Genomic DNA, 24,673 nt, shown 5'->3' with positions numbered 1-24,673 from the left:
ATGAAACCACTCCCCCAGAAACAGGCAATGGGCTCAGATCGGTTAGTTTGGGACGGTGTGTTGTGATTGGCTAAACTCAGTAGTACACGTTGTCTGGATACTTCACACCCATTACCTTTATGGGCGAAAGTTGCATGAGTTCATGTCGAATGTAAATAATGGTGTGCCGATACTGCTGGTCAGTTTAAGCCAGAATCAGACCCAGAAAGCGGCGATGAAGAGAGTCGAGCAGAACCTCCCCAAACACAGCTCTTACAAAACGTTTTTGAATGTTTTTATTATTATTCTATTCTATTCTACTATTATTAGCTTTTTAATAGTAGAGCTTGTTAGCTTTTTAGATACGGTTTTCTCCTTATTAAACATTAAATATAACTGAATAAATGTTTTTCTTAAAGTTATTGTTTTATCAATATAATGAACAACCGTTTATCTATTCACAAGACTTAGTTTACTCAATCTTGTATTTAGGTGTAGCCTACATGTGGAAACTGTGTTAAACCCATACTGTACACTGATAACAGCAGCTGCATTATGTCAGAAAATGCAATATGGTCCTGGAATTTAAGCTTGCTTGCTTGACATACTACTTCATTATACACAAATCATAATACATAAATAATAAACATAAACAATGGCGGGTTAGTTAATGGGGACATGAGAAGTAGAAAAGATCACAGGATCAATAACATCCCGCCGGATAGCCTGAATCCATTTCTGTCGAACTTCATCAACAAGGAACTGAGGGAAGGAATGAAAACGACAGATATGGCTGCTTTTGGAAATAACAAAAAAAAAAAAAAAAAAAAAAAAACTAGTTGCTTGCGCTATTTGTTCTGACCGGAGCGGAAGAAGATTACCATGACAATTGCGTATTTTCCAGTCACAAATACGGAAGTTGTGAGAGGCCCATTGATGACAGAATTTTCTAGAACTACCCTTTAAATTTTGGTCACATTTACAGTTGTTTGGTGAAATCTAGTCATTTCAATAAGAATGCGACTAGGAATGTAGTGTAAGATCGAAAAATGTACCCACCGAGATTTCGTAATGAGTTGAACTTGGTCTTCTGGATTCAACGCTTTGAATAACAGAAAGCTGTTTGGTTTGAAAGTGATTTCACTGTGAGCTGTTCCTCACACAACACTACACTATTGACAATAAACAATGGACCTTATTTGCCAAATATGTAGCTTGCCTATGATTCCTTAAAATGCTGCCTTTGTAGGCAGCTCACTATGGATTGGAACAGAGCGATTATTTTGCTGTCTATTGAATGATCAGGCTTGTGCATGCACTACTTCTAGCTGTAGAAGCTGAGCAATGCTTTGAAGTGTGAGGGTAGGTGTGTGTGTGTGTGTGTGTGTGTGTATTTTCTCAGACTTGAGATAGGGCTTGTCTTTCAGGCTCTCCATGGCTTCCACTTATCACTGTCCAGCATTCTCTGATCCTGCGATAGTGCTCCGGCAGCCCGGCTCCCTTAAGGATGACAAAAGATATCCATCGGAGAAACGACAAGCTCTCCAGCCCTCCTTCATTTTGTCTTTTTCAACCTTTTGTTTTAAAGATTAGTCAATAAACCTCTCCCTGCCAGCTTTTAAATCGAATTAGAAAGTAAAACGCAATTTTAGATGGCTTCTTCAGCCGCTCGCCTTGGCTGATGGCTGTCAAAGTAGCTCACATGAAGGTAAAAGGAATGACTTCCAGACGTTGTTTTCGTTTGCTGTATTCACGTGTGTGAGTGTGTGCTTGCGTATGCCAGGCAGGGTTAATGCGTTTTCCCTTTAGTCTCTGAGACGCGTGCCCAGAAGTGAGGCGAAGGCTTCAGTGGAGAGCAGCTGGATTAAAAGGCTTTTATTTTTCTCTCTCTTCTGTAGCCCCGGCTAAACTCCACCAGAGAAAGATGCTTCATTGCAGAATTTATCTTCACTTGCACTCCAGAGTGTGGCAGCAGCTGAAAAGAGTCCTGCTTTGCATTTTTAATGCCTTTAACCAGCCGGTGTGGTGGTGGCAATCCTTTGTAAAGCTGTGTTCTGATTTATCATGGCAAGCTAATCGACCCCCCGCTATTCCTTCCGTTCAGGAGTCAGTGGTGTTCGGCTTCGCTAATGTCCCACACTTCTCCAGGGCCATTGAATACCGGCCCTCCTGCACAACTGAAATGGCTCTCATGACTGGTGCACACTGAGATTTTGTTGTGAGTCTTTATTGGACTAGATTTCTGCATCATTCGATAGACTGAGGGAATTGGAAATGTTGCGATGTATAATTAGTGTTTGATAAAGCTTGGGTCACTTTTCACCACATTTTCATCCACATTTTCTGAAGAGACACAATTAATTTATATGATGAACAGATTGAATATAGGCTTTTATTCACATAAATATTCATCAACTCACACATTAGTTGCTCTTACACGCTCAATCATACTCTTCCACAAGAACCAAAGAGGTTTTGACTTACTTTAAAGGATTAGTTCAAGTTAAAAAAAAAAAAAAAAAACTCACCCCACATGTCATTCAAGATGTTTATGTCTTTCTTTCTTCAGTCGAAAAGAAATTAAGGTTTTTGATGAAAACAGTCCAGGATTTTTCTCCATATAATGGACCCCAACGTTTCAAGTTCCAATTGACAGCTTCAGTGCAGCTTCAAAGGGCTTTAAACGCTACCAGATGATGAATAAGGGTCTTATCTAGCAAAACGATCGGTCATTTAAAAAATAAATAAAGTTTAATGCACAAATAAGCACAAATGCTTGCCTTGCTCTGTTCTGTGATGCACATTCGTAACTCTGATCCTGAGGATCGAATCATCAAAATGAACAAATCTTTTTTTTTGAGTTATTTCGTTCATTCAACGAACGAAATGATTTGGGGAAAAAAAAAAAAAAAAGATTTGTTCATTTTGATGAACGAGTTCGAACAGGAGAGTTATTTTCGACTGAAGAAAGACATAGACATCTTGGATGACATGGGGGTGAGTAAATTATCAGCAAAAGTTTTTTTTTTTTTTTTTTTTTTTTTAAAGTGAACTACTCCTTTAATTGAGGCCAGAATATCATAGACCCTTAGAGTTAAGCTCTTTAGACTTGGCCTATTAAGTAACCACCTAGCAACCATCCAAAACACCCTAGAAACCATATTGCAATGCCCCGGCAACCACTCTCAACAAGAAGCATTGTGTTCCATGGGTCAGGCACCACTGCAATACAATCTAGTGAATCTAGTGCAATTATTTATACCATTTTAATTTGATAATTTATTAATTATTTTTGCGACCAAAAGGTCCTATAAGTTTGTGAACTTTGTAGCAAACTTTTTTTTTTTTTTTTTATAATCAAATACATTTTTTGATTAGTTAACGTGTTTGTCCTGGATTGTAAGCCATTAGCCCAGTCTTCTTTAAATTACCACTTGCCTTTGTATGCACCAGTAGTTTTTCCAATCTTGTGAAAATTGATTCAATGTCTTCTTTTTAAAGATGCATCATTGTGAGGTGTTTAATTAAAAAGTATTTTCTTTTTTCACAGAGTCATCTTGACTCTTCCAAGTGTAGATTGTTGTTTAGTCAGCCCATCTCCACGTCTACAATGCTTTACCGTTACGTAGAGGCTCTCGACGCAGAGGACCACTGATCTAGCCTTTTATAGATTACCTTAATCGAGCCTGCCGTAATGAAGGAATAATGAAATAAATGAGTGCCTTTGTTTGGTGCCACCATCGAGGGAGAAATGGCAGTGGCATTTAAGTGCCAATTGGCAGTGTGGAAGCAGTTAGCATTTATAATGATAAGTGTTCCATCTGCTGTGTGGTGGCAAGCCAAAGGCGACAGATGGAATTGTTTTCACAATCTGTTTAAATATGTTGTCGTTTTTTCTTCCCTTTTTAAAAAGCCCCAGCTTGGCACACTCGTACGCCCGTTCCTATTAAGGTGGAGATGTTTGATTTGATTCGTGCAGTGCTGCTGTTTTTTTTTTTTTTTTCTCGTGTTCATCAGCCTCTGATGGAGATGAAGTGTTGATCCAACGATGGTAGACAAGAAAAACGTGAGTGCAAAAAGTGTCTCTAGGCGAACACAAGAGCGCACTGTGGAATATGAGTCTGGATATTCCATCTTGGTTCATTGCACACACAAAAATCCAATTTAAACAGCAAGGGTTGACCCAATTGCGGATATATAGCCTTATATCTGGATAGAGAGGGGCATCGGTTAGGGCTGTGGTCTGGGCTCTAAACAAAGGGATTGAATCTCTCTCTGTCATACGAGGGGGAGCCGGACTGAATGAGAGATTTGGATTAGAGAGGAGCACCACTGTTTGACATCTGTAGAAGCTATAGTGAGCCGCGAGTCACCAGCTGCTCTGCGTGAGCTGTTTACTCATGGAGAGCGTTAAACTTTGTTCTGTTCAGCTTACTGCCACATGGCTTGAACAACACATTACAATCCAACTGAGCGGCTTTTCAAATCTCATTTTGCTTTTAACTTTTATACTTTTTTTTTTATTTTTCAATTTTTTGGGGGGTAATGAAGCCCTGAAGTGCAAAGTTAAGGAAAGCTTATTTCAGTCTCTGTTTTGGCTTCACTACCTGCATCCAAATATGCCTCCTCCCTGAGTACATGAAATTAGTAGAATTAAAATGTCAGAATTCGTAGTATTAATAAAACACAGGCACCACAACAGACGTTTATTTGTTTCAAGTCCCATTACAATCAATGATTTTATCCCTTAAAACTCAACTTTGATAATCAAATTGACATATTTAAACATTTTTTATTTTCCTGTGAAAGCAATTTCTTCATGCCTTAAAATTGCTTGAATGTAATTATTCCCCACCTCCTCCCATTCACGCCAGCTCGGACTACCTGATCCACTGTCAGCTGTAGTAAATGCTACAAGATGGCAAGTGGAAATATTGTTTTATTTCACCCATTTGTTTTTGAACCAAAAACAAATTCAGAAGAAGAGGAAGAGCAACTTAAAGGCAGACCCAGTTCTACGGGGGTGCTTGAGGGTGTTAAGAACCCACAAACGAAAGTAAGAGCATCTTCAATTGATACTGTAATAATATCATAGTGATGAAACCTATTGGGTCCAGTCAAATGTTTCTATTTTCAACATGTTTTTGTTGTTGTGAATAATGTAGCCAATCATAGACATGTTTGATGATATCTTGAGCGCAGAGATAAGAGATTCATTGTAGACAGCTTTTTTGATTATAATGGAACTTTGTGAGATCGCGAACTATGATGGCAGCTTTTAGTGATTGTGAAGGGAACTGACTTTGCACACTTTCTAGGCTATATATAATCCATTCAGACTTTGAGTTAAAGTCGACACACATTGTTAATTGATATGATTTTAGCCCTTGGCTTGACTACATTATCAAACAGTTAATAATGTGTTGCAAATGTTACAAACCATGTTCACGTTCACCATCTCAGAGTCAGACTGTCGTCTTCTAAAATTAGCATCGCTAGAAAGAATGAAAAAGCCCACCACTAGCCTTGACTGGATTGGTTGTATATTTGTGATGGTAGATGGTTGGGGCAGTTTCAAACTGCGTTTTTGAGATTGTCTTTAGGACAATGCAGTTTTTAAGGAGGATATACTCCGCAATGGAGTTGACTGATAAATTTGCATAGTTTGTCTTAAACACAACATATTAAAAGCACCATAGACATAAACTCACCTAAAGGATTATTAGGAACACCTGTTCAATTTCTCATTAATCCAATTATATAATCAACCAATCACATGGCAGTTTCTTAAATCCATTTAGGGGTGTGGTCCTGGTCAAGACAATCTCATGAACTCCAAATTGCATGTCAGAATGGGAAAGAAAGGTCATTTAAACAATTTTGAGCGTGGCATGGTTGTTGGTGCCAGACGGGCCGGTCTGAGTGTTTCACAATCTGCTCAGTTACTGGGATTTTCACGCACAACCATTTCTAGGGTTTACAAAGAATGGTGTGAAAAGGGAAAAACATCCAGTATGCAGCAGTCCTGTGGGTGAAAATGCCTCATTGATGCAAGAGGTCAGAGGAGAATGGGCCGATGCAGCATAGCATTTGTGAAGCCACAACACGCACAACCTTGAGGCGGATGGGCTACAACAGCAGAAGACCCCACCGGGTACCACTCATCTCCACTACAAATAGGAAAAAGAGGCTAAAATTTGCAAGACCTCACTAAAATTGGACCATTGAAGACTGGAAAAATGTTGTCTGGTCTGATGAGTCTCGATTTCTGTTGAGACATTCAGATGGTAGAGTCAGAATTTGGCGTAAACAGAATGAGAACATGGATCCATCATGCCTTGTTACCACTGTGCAGGTTGCTGGTGGTGTAATGGTGTAATGGGTGTTTTCTTGGTACACTTTAGGCCCCTTAGTGCCAATTGGGCATTGTTTAAATGCCACGGCTTACCTGAGCATTGTTTCTGACCATGTCCATCCCTTTATGACATGACAATGAGTTTACTGTACTAAAATGGCCCCCACAGTCACCAGATCTCAACCCAATAGAGCATCTGTGGGATGTGTTGGAACGGGAGCTTCGTGCCCAGGATGTGCATCCTACAAATCTCCATCAACTGCAAGATGCTATCCTATCAATATGGGCCAACATTTCTAAAGAATGCTTTCAGCACCTTATTGAATCAACGCCATGTAAAATTAAGGCAGTTCTAATGGGCGAAAGTGGTAGTATGGTGTTCCTAATAATCCTTTAGGTGAGTGTATAAACATTCAAATTTTGATTTTCACCTCAGGAGGTGAAACAGTTTTGAATAATATATACTTCTTTCACAAGATGTATTGCTATTTCAGTTTTATTTTGATTAACTGCTCAGCCTCATTTATTCATTTGTTTACATTTAAATTGTTTATGGAGTGGTGCAGGTATGATTTGTAGGCCAACCGACAGTTAGCACCACACTGGTTCCCTCAACAATAAAAAAAAAAGCTCTCTGATCAAAAAGTTAGCTACACATTTTGTCCATCAAGATAATTTACACAGATGAACACAACTTTAATTAATTTTTTTAAAGAAGCCTAAATGTAGTCGCCAAAAGTGAAAAGTTAAAGGTAGGCTATAAATGAATAATCCACGGTCACACGACTTCAACGTCACCACTTCCAACAACGCTTTCAGTTTTTATCTAAAAAAAAAAAAAAAAGATGACTTTTAATATCCTCGACATCCTCTGTAGTCCCATTTAGTGGGGTAATACTGATGCGTTTTAAGTCATAGAATAAAACGTGAAAGTATCTTGAGCTTGTGTTGACCATAAACCTTATTTCAGTCATTTAACCAAAAACACATTGACTTCAGGACGATGGAAAGTGGTAAAAAGCTAACTTGTATCCGTTTTTTGGCCTACTAATTTCTCATACCTGCACCACTCTATTAGGCAACACATTGTGGAAATGAAAAACGAAATGATTCTCATTGTAATTAGCGAAGACGTCTATGCTGTATGCTAAGTGTGTCGCATAGCACTTTTAACGGATGGACTTCTTATTTCTATTATTGACACACTGCACAGTTACTCAGTAACATTGTTGTTCTTTTAGAAAATAACTTGACTATTACATCACTTGCTGACCTGTTTATTTCATTTCTAAATTATTATAAATTCTACATTGTTTTAACCTTTTTTTACTACTATATAGCCCATACACAGTCAATGTAGTAGGATACTATTTTTGAGCTTGAAGTTGATCGGTATTTTCTGAACGTGAACAGTCTGAATTGACGTCGTGTCAGCAGGGAAAAATAACAAGTGACATGGCATGAATTGTTTACCTTGTGTATTTCAGGATTTCGTAATCTTTGCATTAGTTTTCCTCCGGTGTGTGGCTTGATTCTCAGTGATATTTCAAGTGATATTTCATTCAGAGAGAATTCGTAAAGCAAATCTTAATAATTTAAATCCTTGGTTCATTTTAATAATCTTAAATCATTTTAAATACAGTAATCTTACACTTAAACTGTTACGTTGTCCTTTCGAAAAAGTTCAGTGTACCGTAGTATGACCAAAAATCATGTTCCCTTTGACCAGAGAACCAGAGGCCAGAAGAGGAAGAGAACGTCCATTTACGAGGAGGATAAGATCGAGGTGAGCTTTCCCTTCCTCACTCCGCACTTCTTTAAGACTGTCTATCTCCCCCATCTACCTCTAATATTTAGAGAGCGTTATGAAGGAAGACAGCTTGTGTATGTTTACACAGCAATCTCAGCCCTCTCCACCTACCATCTTCATTCAAACACACTCGGCGGTTTCCTCTAATAGCTTCCGTTTCCATAGGAACCATCACCGCGGGAGCGCAGACAGAGGCATTCGACTCTGCAGAAAAAGCCCAAAGCCGATGACACACGGACCGAGTGCACCACCTGCAAGAGCCCGGGCGACAATGAAAACCTAGTGAGGTGGGTAAGCTTGTGCGCTGCGCGTCTCTGAAGCATCTGCGCGCGCGAGAGCATGTTTGATCTGGCGGGGAAGAGGTGGGGGTTATATTCGCTTCGTGATTAAAGTTCAGGCTTCATTATAAGGACTCTGCCATGCATGTGTGAGTGGGAGGTTGCGCCGGCTCCACGGGGCCCTCTCTATTTGGCTGCCACATGTATTTGCTCACTTGGTTTGGCAGTAATGAGCTGTCTGATTTACTGTCACCACTTGGCCCCTGGTATGAGGTTGCGGTTCCTTCAAACAGGATTATTTTAACGTAACAGTCAGATCCAGATCAATTATACTTTTTTTTTTTTTTTTTTTGTTCTTCCTTTAACGCCACCTCGTCATGCTTTTCAATGCCGTAACATTGTTATGTTTTTGCTCAATTATATGCAAGCATGACTAAGAAACTTTTAATTGAAGCTCACATAATAGAAGTGACAAACAGTCGCCTCTTCCGTCCCATCATGATTTGACATAAAGCTGTTTTGGGGTAATTGGAGAGTGGCCTGTCAGGTTAGTAGTAGTATTTCAAATGTTTTTACAATGCAGATTAGGGGAGATGCAATGTTTTGTAATAGAGCTGGCCGGTATAATGATATACATCATGACTATGATATAAAGCGTCAATTGTTTTATCTTTTACGTTGCAGTATCTAAATGTATTTGAATAGCACAGTATTACTTAAAGTTATTGACACTTTACAGTGATACAGAAACATGCATGAATTAGAAATTTAATGGAAGCCGCCATGACATCCCGTATTCAGCTCCATTTTTTTGTCAAAATCCCCATTGTGTGGTGTACTCACATTAAAATAGTCACTTATATTTTATCTCTGAACGAAAACAGTTGTGTGTGTCAGTACATTCGGTCTTAAAGTGACAGCAGCCCAATATCGTTAATCAAACCACAAAAGACAAACAGAAACTCACTCACTGCTCTTCACTGAATAACTTTTGTAGCTTTAACAATCAGTTTAGATTATTAAAGAATATGCTTTTTTTTACATTTGATTATATGCATTTCTATAGTAGTGTTTTATTTCTGCATGTTAAATAAACCAACTGTAGCTGAATAAATCAATTTTTTTTTCTATTTTATTTGTCCTATAGTTTGAATTGTGCTTCTTTGTTCTTATTTTTAATAACTAAAAATAAAATAATAATTAATATGACGTGATGTATATCGTGATCCGTTCGTGAAATAAGATTTTGATCATATCGCCCACTACTATTTTGTATTGTCGTGCAAAGCGGCTAGTTGGAATTAGCTGCTGCTTGGCCTCGGCTATGGTGTGAGGTGTGTTGCCCTGACTCTTTCTATCTTTGCATTGAACAGGTTGTGAGAGCCGGGCACCACCTCCTCCCCTAGAAAAGGACAGATGAGAGAGAGACAGGGAGAGAGAGAGAGGCAAATTAACTCGTTTGAAGAGCGGCGTTGGGGTCGGGGAGGAGTCGCGGATGACCGTCCCTTCTGCCCAAAATGGACAGTGCCATGGACGTTATCATGGTTAAACGACGGTCTGGCGAAAATTTTCTGAAAGAACGAAAAGACTATCGTATGTGGACTAACATAAAAATGGTTGAGTTTGCACTATAAAAGGACTTTATATGGACTATATATGGACAGAATACTCAGTTAGCCAGTTTGGAGGCACATACTCACCCATAGGGCCGTTCTTTGTGGAATACATGAACAGTGACACTGGTTTTGGGCCTTTTGCTCTGTGGATTAAGCCAGGTTCTTGGCATTTTCACCATCTTTCCAAGCGATTTGCTGTCATCTGGCCTTCTTCAGGCCTCCTGGACTTTCTTTTTCTCGCTTACTTTCACATTGGCTCTACAGCAACGCACACCTCAGCAAGACCCAATCAGCTGTGTTGACGAGTTAAATGTGCTTCTGAAAGCTAATTGTGTCTTCTGTCTTGCTTTTTATTGTGAATGCTCTTAATGCTTTTGTTTCATTACTTTTGCCTGTGCTGAATTATATGGTTCAAAGTGATTAGACAGTAGAATCAGTAGAGTTTTTTTTTTTTTTTTTTTTTTTTTTTAAAGTGTTGTATTACTCAATATGGTAATATTTGTACTTAAACGTGTAGTCTTCCTTAGTATCAAATCAGTGATAGGGTTGAACTTACAAAAAAACATATCCGGACGTATTTCACCACAAAAGAAGGAAATTATATTTTATGTGAAGAAAATGAAGGTTTAGGACCATTTTATGAAAATTCAGCACCTTTCCCAGTCCGCTTTTCATTTTCGTAATGCTTCTGGAAATTTGTCTATTCTTTTTACTTACATTTTTATTATTATTTATTATTTTTTTTAATTCTCTTTTGATAATTCTTTACTGTAGTATGCAGCACAATACTTTTTTTACAGTTCATTTTTTTTATTTTATTATGTATTCATTCTTTACGATTTAACTTATTACATTGATGATAGTTGAAAGGAATGTGCCAAATTCTTATCAAAAATATTCACAGAAAAAAAAATACATATAAATTGGTTTCATTGTTTTGCTTAAGTTTGCCAGTTTTCTTTTGAATTTGGGGTGAAATATGACCTACAAATACTCTTGATCACCCAATAATAATGAGTTGTGGAATGGTAAAATTCTTAAAGTAACAGTAATTAGTTGTGAATGTAGTATGTGTTGGTATTTTGGCTTGCATCTGCTTGGCGGACAGTCATCCTGTTTATGTTTTGCAATGGCTAAAAGAAATCCCAACCTGCTGAAAAAAAAACAAACAAAAAAAACGCTTCCTCGTGTTCCAGTATTGCACTAATGAAAGTCTAGCTACCTAATTCCACGGCAGGCCTGGCAGCTGAAATCCGAGTCCCAAAGTTCCCACTCTGACAGTTCCCTCATGCCATTGGGAAAAGCTTTGTCCCTCATGCCCTCTCAATCTGCTTACTCACGCTGGACCAGACACGACATTTCCTTCTGTGGGATTTACATATCTTTCTGTCTCTGGATGACTTCAGCTGCCCTTTAACCTCTGACCCCACTGTATCTTCAGCCAGAGCTTTATCTCTTTCCACTACAGCTGTCTTACCTAGCTCACAGCAAACTGCGTGTGCAAGTATTTGTCGAGGCACATACTGCATCTGCTTTGCTCAGATAATGCTGCAAGATGGAGCCTTTTAGATTACAGGTCGCCTGTTAAGTCATGTCATGTCAGTTTAGTAAAGTATTGAGCAATTTTTTTATTTTTTTTGTGGGGGGGAGGGGGGATCTGCATTTTTTGTTCAATCTGCAATGTTTTGAAATTGAAATGTTTATTACTAGTACTTGAATTTTTTTGTTCTTGATGTTTTTGTATTTTTATGTAATGTATCTGACAGTAATTTATTCCTTACGTATTCTCCATAGGTAATGTGTCAATGTGACTTGAAATTAGATTGCATTGTTGAGTGTTTACATCCTGTGTGTATATGCAGTGTTTTTGTTGCCATGCGTCATTTCTCGTGAGTGTGGTCTTAGGACAGTGGCATTGCATCATGCATCATGCCTTAATAAACTTTTGACTTTTTTCATATCATTGTCAGAATGATCAATGAGTCTCAGTAAGTCCCGCTAATGGATTGCGCAGGTTCTGCCAGCCATTGGCATCAACTCTGGCTCAGTTCCCACCAATTTGAAAGGAAAATAATGTTTAAAGTCACCATGAAATCATTAATTTTCCCCTTCCCTTCGCAACATCTCTTTCTTAATTGCATATTCACTGGCATGAGTGCTGGGCAATAATCCTTCCCCTCCAACAACAATCCAACCAATTCTTGTTGAACAAAATTAAGGTCATTCCCACAGTTTGTCTTGTTTCTCTTGGATATATATTATATACAGTATAACAATAGCAAGAAAACAAGACAATTACAATTTGCCATGTATGCCAACTTATAACTGTACGTTCACACCGTTGACGACTTGAGCTTCCAAGGCGGCTGGAAGTCATTCATTTTCAATGGAAGCTGGCTTTTTTTCAGCTGCAAATCCATCGGCGTCGCGTTTTGGGCGTTTGGAGCGTTTGGAGCGTCAATCGGAAAGTTGAAAGAAGCTTAACTTTATGGTAATGGGCTGTGACGCGGTTCAGCGGCAAGCAGCGGCAAAACGCCAGTAACCAATCGGAATATAGACGCCCTTCAAGCTGGCTGATTCCGGAGTAACATACTATGCAAACGTTCGTTCCTACCAAAACATTAATTCCGAGAAAATGGAAGAGAAGCTAATAATCGTCGTTGCTGTGATTCCTAATGGTTTCGTATCATTTATGACATGACGTTGTTTGCTTATAGGGACCGCCAATTTGTGGCACTTTGTCACGGCAGACATGCGGTGGCTGTAACGCATCTCAGTTAATACTCTCTCTCCCGCTGTTTTCTCAAAATGTTTTTCCTTCACTCCATCCCTGTTTTCGCGTTTAGCACATCTCATCAGCTCACCCTTACGCACTCTTCCTGTCTCTCTCCCTCATTTCCACCAGCCTTCTCTCTTCCCCGTGCCAAAGCCCAGCTCTACAAAGAGTGAGAGGAAGGGAGAGAGAAGCGAGGCTTTCATGGGGAAATCTAGTTAACGGCATAACAAAAAGCCCAGTGTGTCTGCTAGTAAGTGAATCGCATTTGTGCTTCTACAACGGTGGCGGTGGCGGGAACAAGCTACATCTCTGTGGCCCGTGCCCATCAAAGCTCTGAGCCTCTTATTGTAGACCGGAGAGATAGAATCAGTTTGGCATGACCAAAACCTGAGCACCCCAATCCCTCATACTCAGTCCAGTGGTCTGGTACGAGGAATCCGGTGGGACGAGTGGTTCCGGTTTGAACCCGGGGTGCAGAAAGAAGGGGGTGGAGGATGTTCTGGAAGAGCGGTAACCTTTCCGATGATGAGCGCCTTTCCTATTACAGACCTGACACGGGATCCAGGGAGATGATTTAATGGCGGCATTTTGTTTTTGCTGACTTCACCCCTTTTTTTTCCCCCCTTTGCACTCCCCACCACTATTAAAACAGAAAACCAAAGCTGTAGGACTGCAGAGTGTGGGAAGACCGGCCAAGCAGCTAAAATCTATTACGCTATGGCTTCTACTGTGTCTTTTATCCCCCTCCCAGTTCACTGCAGCGTATACAGTATGGATCGAGCGCCTCCCCCTCTTTGTGCATTCGCTAGATGACTTGCGTAGCCCAGAGGTGCCTAGCTAATTAGCAAAAGCATGGTAGAAGCTGGTGAACTGCATTGCTGCCAAATGAGACTTGTCTGGAAATGGTCCAGAGCCAAGGTGCCGTAGGACGCTGTGGCAAAAACAGCCAAACTTCCCTTCCAGATCCAGAATGAACAGCATTTTAAATGGTTTAAAGGAATATTATGGGTTTAATATGTTCAATGAACAGCATTTGGCATAATGTTGATTACCACATTAATTATTTTGTTAACCTGTGCATTACTTGAACTGTTGCAATTTGCACTTGGAAATACATTTTTTGGAAATAAATGTACACCGAAAGAAAAAAATGGGAAGCTTTTTTTTACACCAAAATGATGTTAATCAATTGTGGCCATCCACATTATTTTGCGAAAGTGACTGTTTGAAACTTCCAATATATTAGCTGCTATAGGTAGAAATAGTACAATATCAAAGTACATTAAATTGTAAAACTATGTGTCCTCCAAACCAATGCGTTTATTGTGATATTTAATTAAAATAGGATTACAAAGACCAGTTTGAAATATAAATAAGTTGATGTGCATCTACTCATCTAAATATAACTGTAATTGGCTGATTTCACAAGCAATGTCATTAGTTAAAAAAAAAAAAAAGTAACCACTATTGAAACTGAGTATTTTAATGTTTGCAAAGTGGCTGATTGTCTCACTGGATTTTGATTATTTTAAAGAAAAAGAAGACAAATAATTATTGTGGCAATTATACCTATGCCAAATGTTCTGTTGAGCTTAATTTGTACCGGAACCTGTAATGTTTCTTTTTAACCATAAACCAGATCATTCAAACCCCCAAACTGTCCCTCAGTCAGCTGTCTGAGGCTTTACTGTGTAAAAGTTGACACATCATGGCCCCCTGCTGTCCACTCAGAGAAGCGCACTGCGTCCCGCAGGTAGCTCCGAGTTAGTGTCCCCGGCAGCCGGCCTGGCTTTGAGTACGAGACTAAATGAATGAGTGAGCCGTGTAGTAATGAGATAATAAAGAGGAGTTAGTTTGTCAGTGCATCGCTCGGTCGCAGCGGCTTCAGTCGTAAGCCCATTCATTGTCTCTCCTCCTTGTAAAACAAAGGCCTCTTAATAATACCATTCCCACCTCAACAGTAAATCAAATAGAAGGAGGCTCACAAAGGCTGATAATCTGCTCCCTCAATAGAAGGGATTCACAAAAAGCCATGGGGGCACTTTGTCATGGGCGGCAGTCAATGGCCGAGCATCTTGTGCCATATTGATCCCTGTCACGTGGTGGCTCCCCAAGTAATTGCACTGGACCCGAGTGATAAATTTGCTGTGTTTGTACCATCCATAAGGGTGAGAGGAGCCGACCGAAGAACAAAGACTTGCAGCGTTAGTCTCGGTAACACTTCAGACCCTGGTAAATCCAATAATTAGCCAATTTATCGCTCTATCAAAATTATATTATGCAATCTTTTAGTCTGCACAGAGAAGAGATAATGCAACTGTTCAAGCGTCTTGAGGTTTAGATGTTGGAGTTTTGTTGCGCAAGCATCTGTAGTTGCTATTAAACACGTCGGTATTGTTTAAGAGATTTGCGTTTCTGCCACCCAAGCGTTTTTGTGGGGTCACTGCGGAAATTGCTCTCACTCGCAGGACGTTAATCCACAAAAGGGCCAGTCAAAATTACCATGCAGATTAATCCCTTAACATAAAAGCTTTAATTACAATGTTCAAACATTTAGGAAGTAATCCTGTCTTTATTTTGGTATTAAATGGACATTTTACCAGTAGCTTATCGGATAGTGCAACGTTTCTTGTTTGTTGCCTTGTTTTGTACTTTGCCTTTTCAACTAGTTCTAGATGTCCTCCAATGACATTTTGTTAGATCTTTGAGGCGTATGAATGTAGTGGCATTTGCAAAGTGTGCATACTTTTGAACAGAATAACTTAGATGGGCATCCAACATAGTTTCTATACATGAATGATACCTGATATCATGCAGTTTGTTACAGAGGGTGTGCAATTTATTTATTTTTTTCCTAGAGGAATGAAAAAAATGACAAAAAAAGACACCATAGATTATGATGGAATGACCGAGCCATAAGGATCACAATGTCCGAGACTGAAAAGGTTTTTAATTGGTTTGTTGCTATGTTGTTTATATTTCATTTTACTATAGTAGCACTTTATTTTACAGTCCTGCTTCCCATATGTACTTATTATAGTAATTGCAATAAATGGTAAATGGACTGCATTTATATACAGTAGCGCTTTTACAGACCCAATGACTACCAAAGTGCTCATGGACACCTCAACTCTTGGTCAGGTGGAACCGGGGATTGAACCACCAACCTTTCGGTTTGTAGACATAACATAACAACTGAGTAATAACTAGATACTAACCCTAAACCTAACTTTAATAGTAGTTACCTTATATTAACCAGTACTTTCTTAGGTAAGTGCACAAACTGTAAAGTGAAAGTGCAAACTTTTACATTTTAAATTCCCTCAAATGGTGGACAGCTGGCATACCTCTCAAATTCTACTCAGTTGTGTCAATTTGTCTTCTGTTGAACGTCAGTACACCTTAGGTCTGATTTTTTTTCTCTGACCCTCTAAAATAAGGCAACACTATCATTTAATAAGAACTGATATGAATCTCCATAGTGATTTTTCTGTTGTGCCCCTTTGCTATCTGTTCTCGAAATGTTCAATCGAGCCTAAGTGTTCCAAGAATTGCTCTGATGTTGGTGATTGCTCGTGTCGCTTTAAAATGCAAGATGATTGCAGTAATAACCAAAAAAAAAAAAACTGCGTTTGGGAGCCAATTTATCTTAAATATATCCTCTTTACTCTTATCCAGGGAGATTTCTAATTGTACATTATGGTTTTAAATATCGGAGTTGTCATGTGTTATCTCTCTAATCACTGGGCTGTGTAGACGAAGGCCCTGTGCCCTGAACCCAGCTGACCGGATCAGTCTTTAAAAGGAGCGTCGGGGCTGAAATGGAGTTCTAAGTGGAAGGATGAGAAGAAGATCAAGCAACAGAGCCACCGGGCTTTCACCCTGCGCCGAGAAACCAGCGAGACGACGGGTGGGAGGGGGGCTGAGCGTGCCAGGGGGTCTCTAAGAACTCCTCTTAGAGATTAAACAGTAGATGAAAGAGGATACGCATCGCTAGCCGAGAGCAACATGTGTCACAGACAAAAGCAATCAATCGTGTTTTTCCCCTCACCTCACATCCCAATAAGATTACATCAATCAATAGACTCTCTTATGAGTGATTGGATTCCGTCCGAGATCGGAGGAGAGAGTTGGAGGGGAGGAGAGAAACGAGCAGCTCAATTTTCCCAATGATTAAAGCGGGCCCAAATTGCTTTGATAACATCAAGGACTTTGTGACGGGGTCCAGAAGGGCAGTGCGCGGAGCAGATAGAAGCTGGCGCCTGCGTGTTACGGGAACCGCGGAGGAACGGGGATGATGCGTCACCTCGCACCGCAGAAACTCTTCGCTTGTTGAACGGCGAACTGTTATTGGCAGAGCGCATATCTTTCGTGAAGAGTTTAAAGGGGTCGTAAAATGCCCTTTTCACAAGATGTAATATAAGGCTCTGATGTCCCTGGTGTGTGTATGTGAAGTTTTAGCTCAAAATAACCCACAGATACTTTATTTTCGGTTAGACTTGAAGGGGTGTGCATAAGACTGACAGGACACCTTCATAACCATGACATATGTCTTGAATATGAAGTAGCGTTTATGCTTGTTTATGACAACTGTCATTAAGTGTCTTTCGCTCAATAATGACATTTTGAATGCAAATATGACATTGTTTGAGATGTCTTCATGACATCTTGACATAAACCATAACGTCATGACAACTTGACATAAAATGAAGTTAAACTGTCATGTGTTTGGCTTTGACACTGAGTGACATGAGGCCATTATAACTGTGTCATGAATATTTTTCGTGACCTCAACTACAGTGGTACTAATTGAATTGTCATTAAAAAGTTATAATGGCTTCATGAGAGCCAATGTCAAAACCAACCACCTGATAGTTTAATGTAATTTTAACCAACAAAGCTAAGTGGTTTCAAAAGTTTGATAATTAATCTGCTATGTCATGTTTATGACAGGTAGTGTTGTTTTAGTAATTTATTGGTTTATGTCAAGGTGTCATAACAAAGACATCTCAAACAATGTCATATTTGCATTAAAAATGTCATAACGGAGCGAATGACACTTAATGATAGTTGTCACAAACATGCATAAAACTTCCTTCATATTCATAACATATGTTGTGTCATGATTATGAAGGTGTCATGTTAGTCTTATGCACACCCCTTCAAGTGAAGTGTTACCTTATTTATAGCATGTTAAAATGATCACTTTTTGAGGGTGAGCAAAAAATGCGCCTTTTTTGTGTCTGTCCCTTTAAAAGCAAATGAGCTTGTGTGTTAGCAGCTCCGATAACCTCATGCAGACACCTTTTAAAATCTTTTAGCCATTTATGTTCAAACCAGCGTCAAAATTGGCAACTTCATCGCACAAAAACATGACAGAAGTGTGGTTTATCTGCCTATGACCTTAAACTGGACACACAAACGTTCAGAAGTGAATCTTTTACAAAGGCTCTTCTGCTCAAGGCTGCATTTACTTGATCAAAAATACACTAAAACAGTAATATTATGAAATATTATTAATTGAAAATATTTTTTTTTCTTTTTTAATATATTTTACAATAGAATTTACACCTGTGATGCAAAGCTGAAGTTTCAGCCAGTCTTCAGTGTCACATGATCCTTCAGAAATCATTCAAATATGCAGATTTTCTGCTAAGGTGAGACGCTGCAGGTGAATAAGATAAAAATTTTAACTTACAGATGTCACCATGAAACTTTAACAGTTGATTACTCGCATAAATAGGAGAAAAAAATTGCACGTTTTCTGTAATTTTATGTTTAAATTAATCAGGCTATATCTAATTAAATATGCACTCATTTGCATATATTTTGAAGTGATGAGTCTGACCATTGAAAAAACAAGGTTCAAAATTATGTTTGCATGTTGTTGATATATTCAATGAAAAAACATTTTAAGAGGAGATTATTAATATCTCCTTTTCTTACCCTAAATTCTGAAATTACTGCTAATAGCCTTAAAAAATTGATTCCCGCCCTATTTTTAGGCATAAAATGTCATATAAATCATAGATTTATGAAGAATGATATATCAACAAATCCCTCTGAACAAACCTTCACAATATAGTTAGGAATACGGCTAGTTTGGTGTATGTATGTGCAGAAGTGGAAAATCGTCAGTAGAAGTGTGAGAAAAAACTCATTTTGTGAAAACGGCCTTTAAAGATTTTTATGGGATCACGTATTTCGATACTTTCACGATCGGTTGCTCATAAACAGGAAATGACCATATTTTGATCCGACAACATTGAAGTGGAGAAGAGAGAGCTTTCTAACGGTGTGTGCGATGACAGGGTGTGGATCGCGATCACGGAGCAGCGGGATGATTTATAACGACAACTTTTGAGGAATTTAGGTGAAATCTACACATGCAAACAGACAAAGTGTAGTAAAATAAAGACCTAAATGTGTATTTTGCACTTTTTTCAGCACAAGTCTGAAAGATGACATGTTATTGAATACAAATAGCCCAAAATCTCAAAATTGACCAGTGGGGGGAAAAAAAAAACTGTTTTTTGCCTGCCGTATCTCGCCTTAAGAAATTCAAAATTATTTCTTATTATTTATTGATAACACTTGTTGCTGAATATTTTTGTGTAGTAGTCAGAAGGCTGATGTACCGTTTTATTTCTTTATTTAACTCTTTAATTAAGAGAAATTAAAAGTATATTTAGACGGTATATATTCATTTTGAAAGGGTACTTCCTGTTGAACCACCTGATGATTGGCCATTGTCAATTTGAATTCCAATTAAGCATAATCATCGGGCCTTCTGTCTGCTCGGGTCGGCATCACTGAGCAGTGTTTAATTCAAAGATGTTAAACTGTGATACACAACAAATGCTACAAAAGGTTCATTAAGGCAAAGTAATTAAAGAAGTAAATGGCGAATCGGGGCGCGCTCCACTAATAAAACGCAAGCCTCCCGTGGCTGCCGTAGGTCCTAAACTTTCCCCCCCGCCGGAAGCCAGAGGAGTCTCTCACTCCTTCTTTATTTGCCGGAGCGAGGGATTCATATGAAATCAATCGGCAACTGTGCGCAACAATAGCCGTGTGCTCATTAGCGCAGCACACACACACACACACTCCTGGTCATTTTTCTTCTTTTCATGAGGAAGCCTGGAGGTGATTTAAATTCCCCTTCCCTGTGCAGATATGCCTGCTCAGCCCCTCCATATGTATGTGTGTGTGTGTGGGGGGTTGTGTTTGAGCATGCCACTGTGCGAGCTTGTACTAGTAACCCATCCTCGCATCTGCTCAGACTAAAGAATGTAAACTTGAGTTTGTTCACAGTTGTAGTTATTGTCTTGCTCTTTGATTTCATTGTCTGTCTAATGTTTGTTTTTTCACCTCGATATATTGCAGTGAATTGGACTTTCAAGATAGTTGTTACTTGTTGTTGCTTTAATGATTTCCTTTATGGATTATTCTGATTTCAATACAAGTTAAGCTTAATTTGCTGCATTTGTGCATGGCGTAAGGTTGATTAGCACCAAAATTAATTTCCACTGTTCTCGAAAAAAGCTCAAATGGAGTAGTTCACTTTAAAAAATAAACTTTTTCTGATAATTTACTCACCCCCATGTCATCCAAGAAATCCATGTCATTCTTTATTCAGTCGAAAAGAAATTAAGGTTTTTGATGAAAACATTTCAGGATTTTTCTCCATATAATGAACTTTACTGGTAACCAAATGGTTCAAGGTCCAAAAGTTTCAGTGCAAACTGTTCAAAGGGCTTTAAACGATTCCAGACGATGAATAAGGGTCTTATCAAGCGAAACGATCACTCATTTAAAAAAAAAAGTATGTTTTATAAGCTCAAATGGTCGCCTTGCTCTGTTCTGTGATGCGCGTTCGTGACTCTCCTGTTCGAACTCGGTCATCAAAATGAACAAATCTTTTTTCGTGTCATTTGGTTCATTCAACGAACGAATTGACTGGGGAAAAGATTTGTTCATTTTGATGAACGAGTTTGAAAAGTCAGGAACGCCTTTAGGGCGAGTTTACATCAATAGTAACTGTAAAAATAACTATAATAACTATATTAGTATTAACATCAGCAAAACAATATAGTTTTTCGTCTGTCGCTTTAAATGCTCAAGCTCTTCAAAGCAAGATGGATTCTGATTGGCTGTCAATGTTTTTATCTTTCATATGATGGACTATATATTCCAACTATATTGTTTCACTCTGGTGTTATCGTTGTGGTGTGAACTATGATGTCAGAACGATGTTTAGAAAAAAAACAAAACGTTTTTTTTGTCATCATTATAGTTATCGTCCTTGGTGTGAAACAGGCCTTTACAATTTACAATAAATGTGGTGAATGTTTCAATGGTATTCCCACAAGATGTAAACCGTATTTGTCAACATGATTCTAGTGTTGAAAAATAAATCACTATCATTTTCGGTGTTATATGAAGTTTTACAACTTTCCACGACAACATAAAAGCGTATACTCTGTAATGTCGCAAAACTCATTGTTTCAATACTTTAGCCACACAATGCAAACCATATTTATTAATGATAAAATGATTTTAGTGAGTAAATTTTGTGGTAATTTTGTTTTGACAACAATGTAACAATGCATTACAGCATTAATACATGTTTTAACAGAATAATTAAAATGCTTTTATAAAATTATAAGCTTCTCATTTCTGCTTTTAAATCATCCAAAAATGTGTCCCCATTTACTTCATTGCAAGTGCCTCGCATCATTTTTGCTTTATTTATTTATTATTTAAGGTTAAATCTAAATGACTTAATGTGCTATCACGTAATGCCACATGCATATTTTGAACCTAAAACATTCATCTAATGGGAGAAAACACTAATAATGTACTTTAATTAGATTAGATTACATTAGAAGGTTAGTAGATATAGCTGATTACGCTACACATAGTTCTCAAAACCTTTCAAACATTTCATGCAGTGTCATGCAAGATCAGGTCATGCTAGCTGTTTAGCTGTTTGGCTCATTTAACAGCTCTTTTATGTACAAAATAATAAAACAGAAGGGCATTGGCTCTTGTTAACTGTTCCACTAAAGAGGTCATTGCAAGGTGTAATGGGATGAGAGCAAAATTCTGTGAATTTTTCTGTAGCAGGAGTTTTTTTTTCTCTCTCTCTCTTCCGTGGAGGATCATGTAATGGAGGCAGCTTCGAGTTGACAGTCTGTTGCTGAGGGCAAGCCGTTTTCTCATTGCTCTGTCACAATAAATATATGGATTAGAAAGAGGAAGAAACCGTGCATGCTGAAGCACAAACAGTATGCACCGGTTAAATGAGCTTGTGAATTGGCTGATGTTGAATAGATGAGGATGAGGTGTGTGTTTGTTGAGGAAAATTAACACATTTTATATTTTTCTCATGTAACACAATTATATTGTCAATATGATTCACTTTAGTCAAACACGACGATTTCCATATAACTGGCAGTTAAAGAGGCCATATTTTACATGTTTTACAAGTATACTGACCATTTGAATTAAAATGTTTTTAATATCGTCACTTCCATCGGGATAGGCCGTTATAATGTAAGTAGCTGAATATTAATATGCAAAATTGGGCTGTTATATGTTAATTACACTCATGCTTGTCATTTAAAATCTTGTTTAAGTGTAAGCTCCATAAATTTGGTAAAATATATCAACATCAAATAGCTGAAATAGCCTTTTATCCTCACCAAGGAGGCATGTATTTGACCAAAATACACTAAAAACTGTCTTGTTAAATTTTAAATTTTCTTTTTGGAATATATTTTAAACGTAATTTATTTTTGTGAATTACAGCGTCATTTTCAGCAGCGTTACTCCAGTCTTTGTCACATGATCAGAAATCATTCCAATATGCTGATTTGAAGTTCAAGAAACATTCATTATTATTATTATTATTGAAAACAGTTCTGCTGCTTCATATATTTTGTGGAAAAATTGATACAGTTCATGGTTTCCAGTTCAGCGAGTTCAACACTTCAAAAGAACAGCATTTTTTTTTAAAAACTGAAATCTTCTAAATGCACTGCATTACTATGTAGCATCCTTGCTGAGTAAAAGTATTCATTTCTTTAAAAAAAGTCTTACTGATCCCAAACTTTTTATGCACAAAGATTTGCTAGCCTTTATTTTTCTAATAATCATGAGTTTTGAATGACCTGCATTTGCCGTTTATGTCACGTATGGTTTACCAAACTCTTTAAAAGAGCAAGAAAATGCTGTTTTCCAATAATTTTCCCATTTAAAGATGACATAGCATTAGATTAAATGGAAAAATAATAATAATACTATATTCACACTGTCAGTTCTCGGGAATGACAACTGCGTGTACTTACAGGTGTGACTCTCAAAATTCCCCCATTCACACAGCAACATACAGTAGCATCTGGAATACTGTCTGTATTAGAATAGAAGTCAAACAATAGTGGATTTTACAGATAACAATAACTAGGTTGGACCGCACTAGCTGATAACCACTGATTAGTCAACTGATCGTTTTTAAATTGTATACTGAATGAAAACAGTACTGAACTATGGGAACTATACTCTATTTTATTAATAAAATAAATTAATATTAATATTAATCTCGCCTCAAATACTGTCTGTATGAATGTGCTACGGGATGGCCCATTAAGGGACATGGTGCTGGAAAAATAAATTAAAAAAATGGCCTTCCCCCTGGAAACTTTGCCTTTGCGAACTCAAAAGTTTTGCGAGTGAACACAAAAAAATAAAAAATAAATAAATAAAAAAAATTAAAATCTTAAAGCAGCATTGTTACTTTTGCAATTTTGCTCTCTGGGTCCCCCTACAGTTGGGAAACAGTATTATTTTTTACTACTGTAGTTAATACCCCCGAACTCTGCAGAAGGAAGGATTTCTCACATATTGGGCAGACTCCAGTGTTGTATGTGAAATGTATTCATCCCAGGTACATTGGCATATATTTCAGCATGAATATAGTCATGGGCTTTTTTTTTTTTTTTTCAAAAAACAAAAGATCGCGTAGCTCACCTTTACAAGCCAACGTCTTTATAGCCTGTTGTAGCCTGTTGGCTACTGTTTTGCATAATGGATATGTTTATTCAATTCAATGTTTTTTGTTGGATAATAACCATGTCGTCAATATTATAATATCAAGCTACCATAGATGAATCTGCAAATTTGAAAAATCGATTTGCATTATAGCCTGAGGCAAGACACTTTCACCAGAAAAATAAATAACAAATATGACTATCAGCCTGCAGACATTGGATAGTTATCCTGGCCGATTATTTTGTCCGTCTAATCATGTATTATTTACTTGCAAGAATGTAGCCCCTACCAAACTCAGTAATCAGTATACTTTCACGCCTCAAGCTGGTGCGAGCTGCCCGCCCCGGCTCTACGGGGATGCTTGAGTGTGTTAAGCGCCCTCAAAAGAAAGCAATGCAGTCTACACTGGATGCGGCGAGGTGCAAAGCTACACAACACATTACCAACTGTAAACTGATCGACCCTCGCGTTCTGTTTCGGATGCACTTCACATTTGGTTTTACTTTCTGCTTCAGCCATGAAAAAATACAGAGGTAAAAAAAAAAAAAGAGTTACAGAGTCCCAGTAAAAGCGATACAGACACTGTCAGGCTATGGCATAGCTGTCATTCAACCTATTGTAAGTCGATGTACCATCTCAATGGTTTTGGACTTTTTTCCATGGGTATGGATTTTTTTTGACCGACTTCTTGTCCCTTTAGTGGCCCCGTACTTACCAGTTAGAATAACTACAGTGAGCAAAGTTATTCCAAAGATGGTGATGTCTGAAAAACTGGAAGTCTTATCATTTTTGAAATGACGAGGCCAGTCA

The 24,673-nt window shown here is 38.2% G+C and overlaps 1 protein-coding gene across 3 annotated transcripts in view; it reads left to right on the top strand.

Moving 5' to 3' along the window:
• phf14 (PHD finger protein 14) overlaps positions 1 to 24,673 on the top strand; it is a 91,288-nt gene that overhangs the window by 41,445 nt on the left and 25,170 nt on the right. For 2 of the 3 annotated variants that reach the window (XM_089123219.1, XM_089123218.1), the window contains exons 15-16: positions 8,064 to 8,120; positions 8,310 to 8,431. In XM_089123219.1, the coding sequence (XP_088979345.1) occupies positions 8,064 to 8,120; positions 8,310 to 8,431 (179 nt within the window). Of the gene's footprint in view, positions 1 to 8,063; positions 8,121 to 8,309; positions 8,432 to 9,795; positions 11,997 to 24,673 lie in introns of those variants that run through there. The other variant, XM_089123220.1, reaches the window with a different exon arrangement.

Source organism: Pimephales promelas, chromosome 18 (genome assembly GCF_988280905.1).
Source record: "Pimephales promelas chromosome 18, fPimPro1.hap1.1, whole genome shotgun sequence".
In the NCBI taxonomy this organism is placed as follows: Eukaryota; Metazoa; Chordata; class Actinopteri; order Cypriniformes; family Leuciscidae; genus Pimephales; species Pimephales promelas.
The sequence above is the reverse complement of the archived record's forward strand: the minus strand, read 5'-3'. Positions and strand labels throughout refer to the sequence as shown.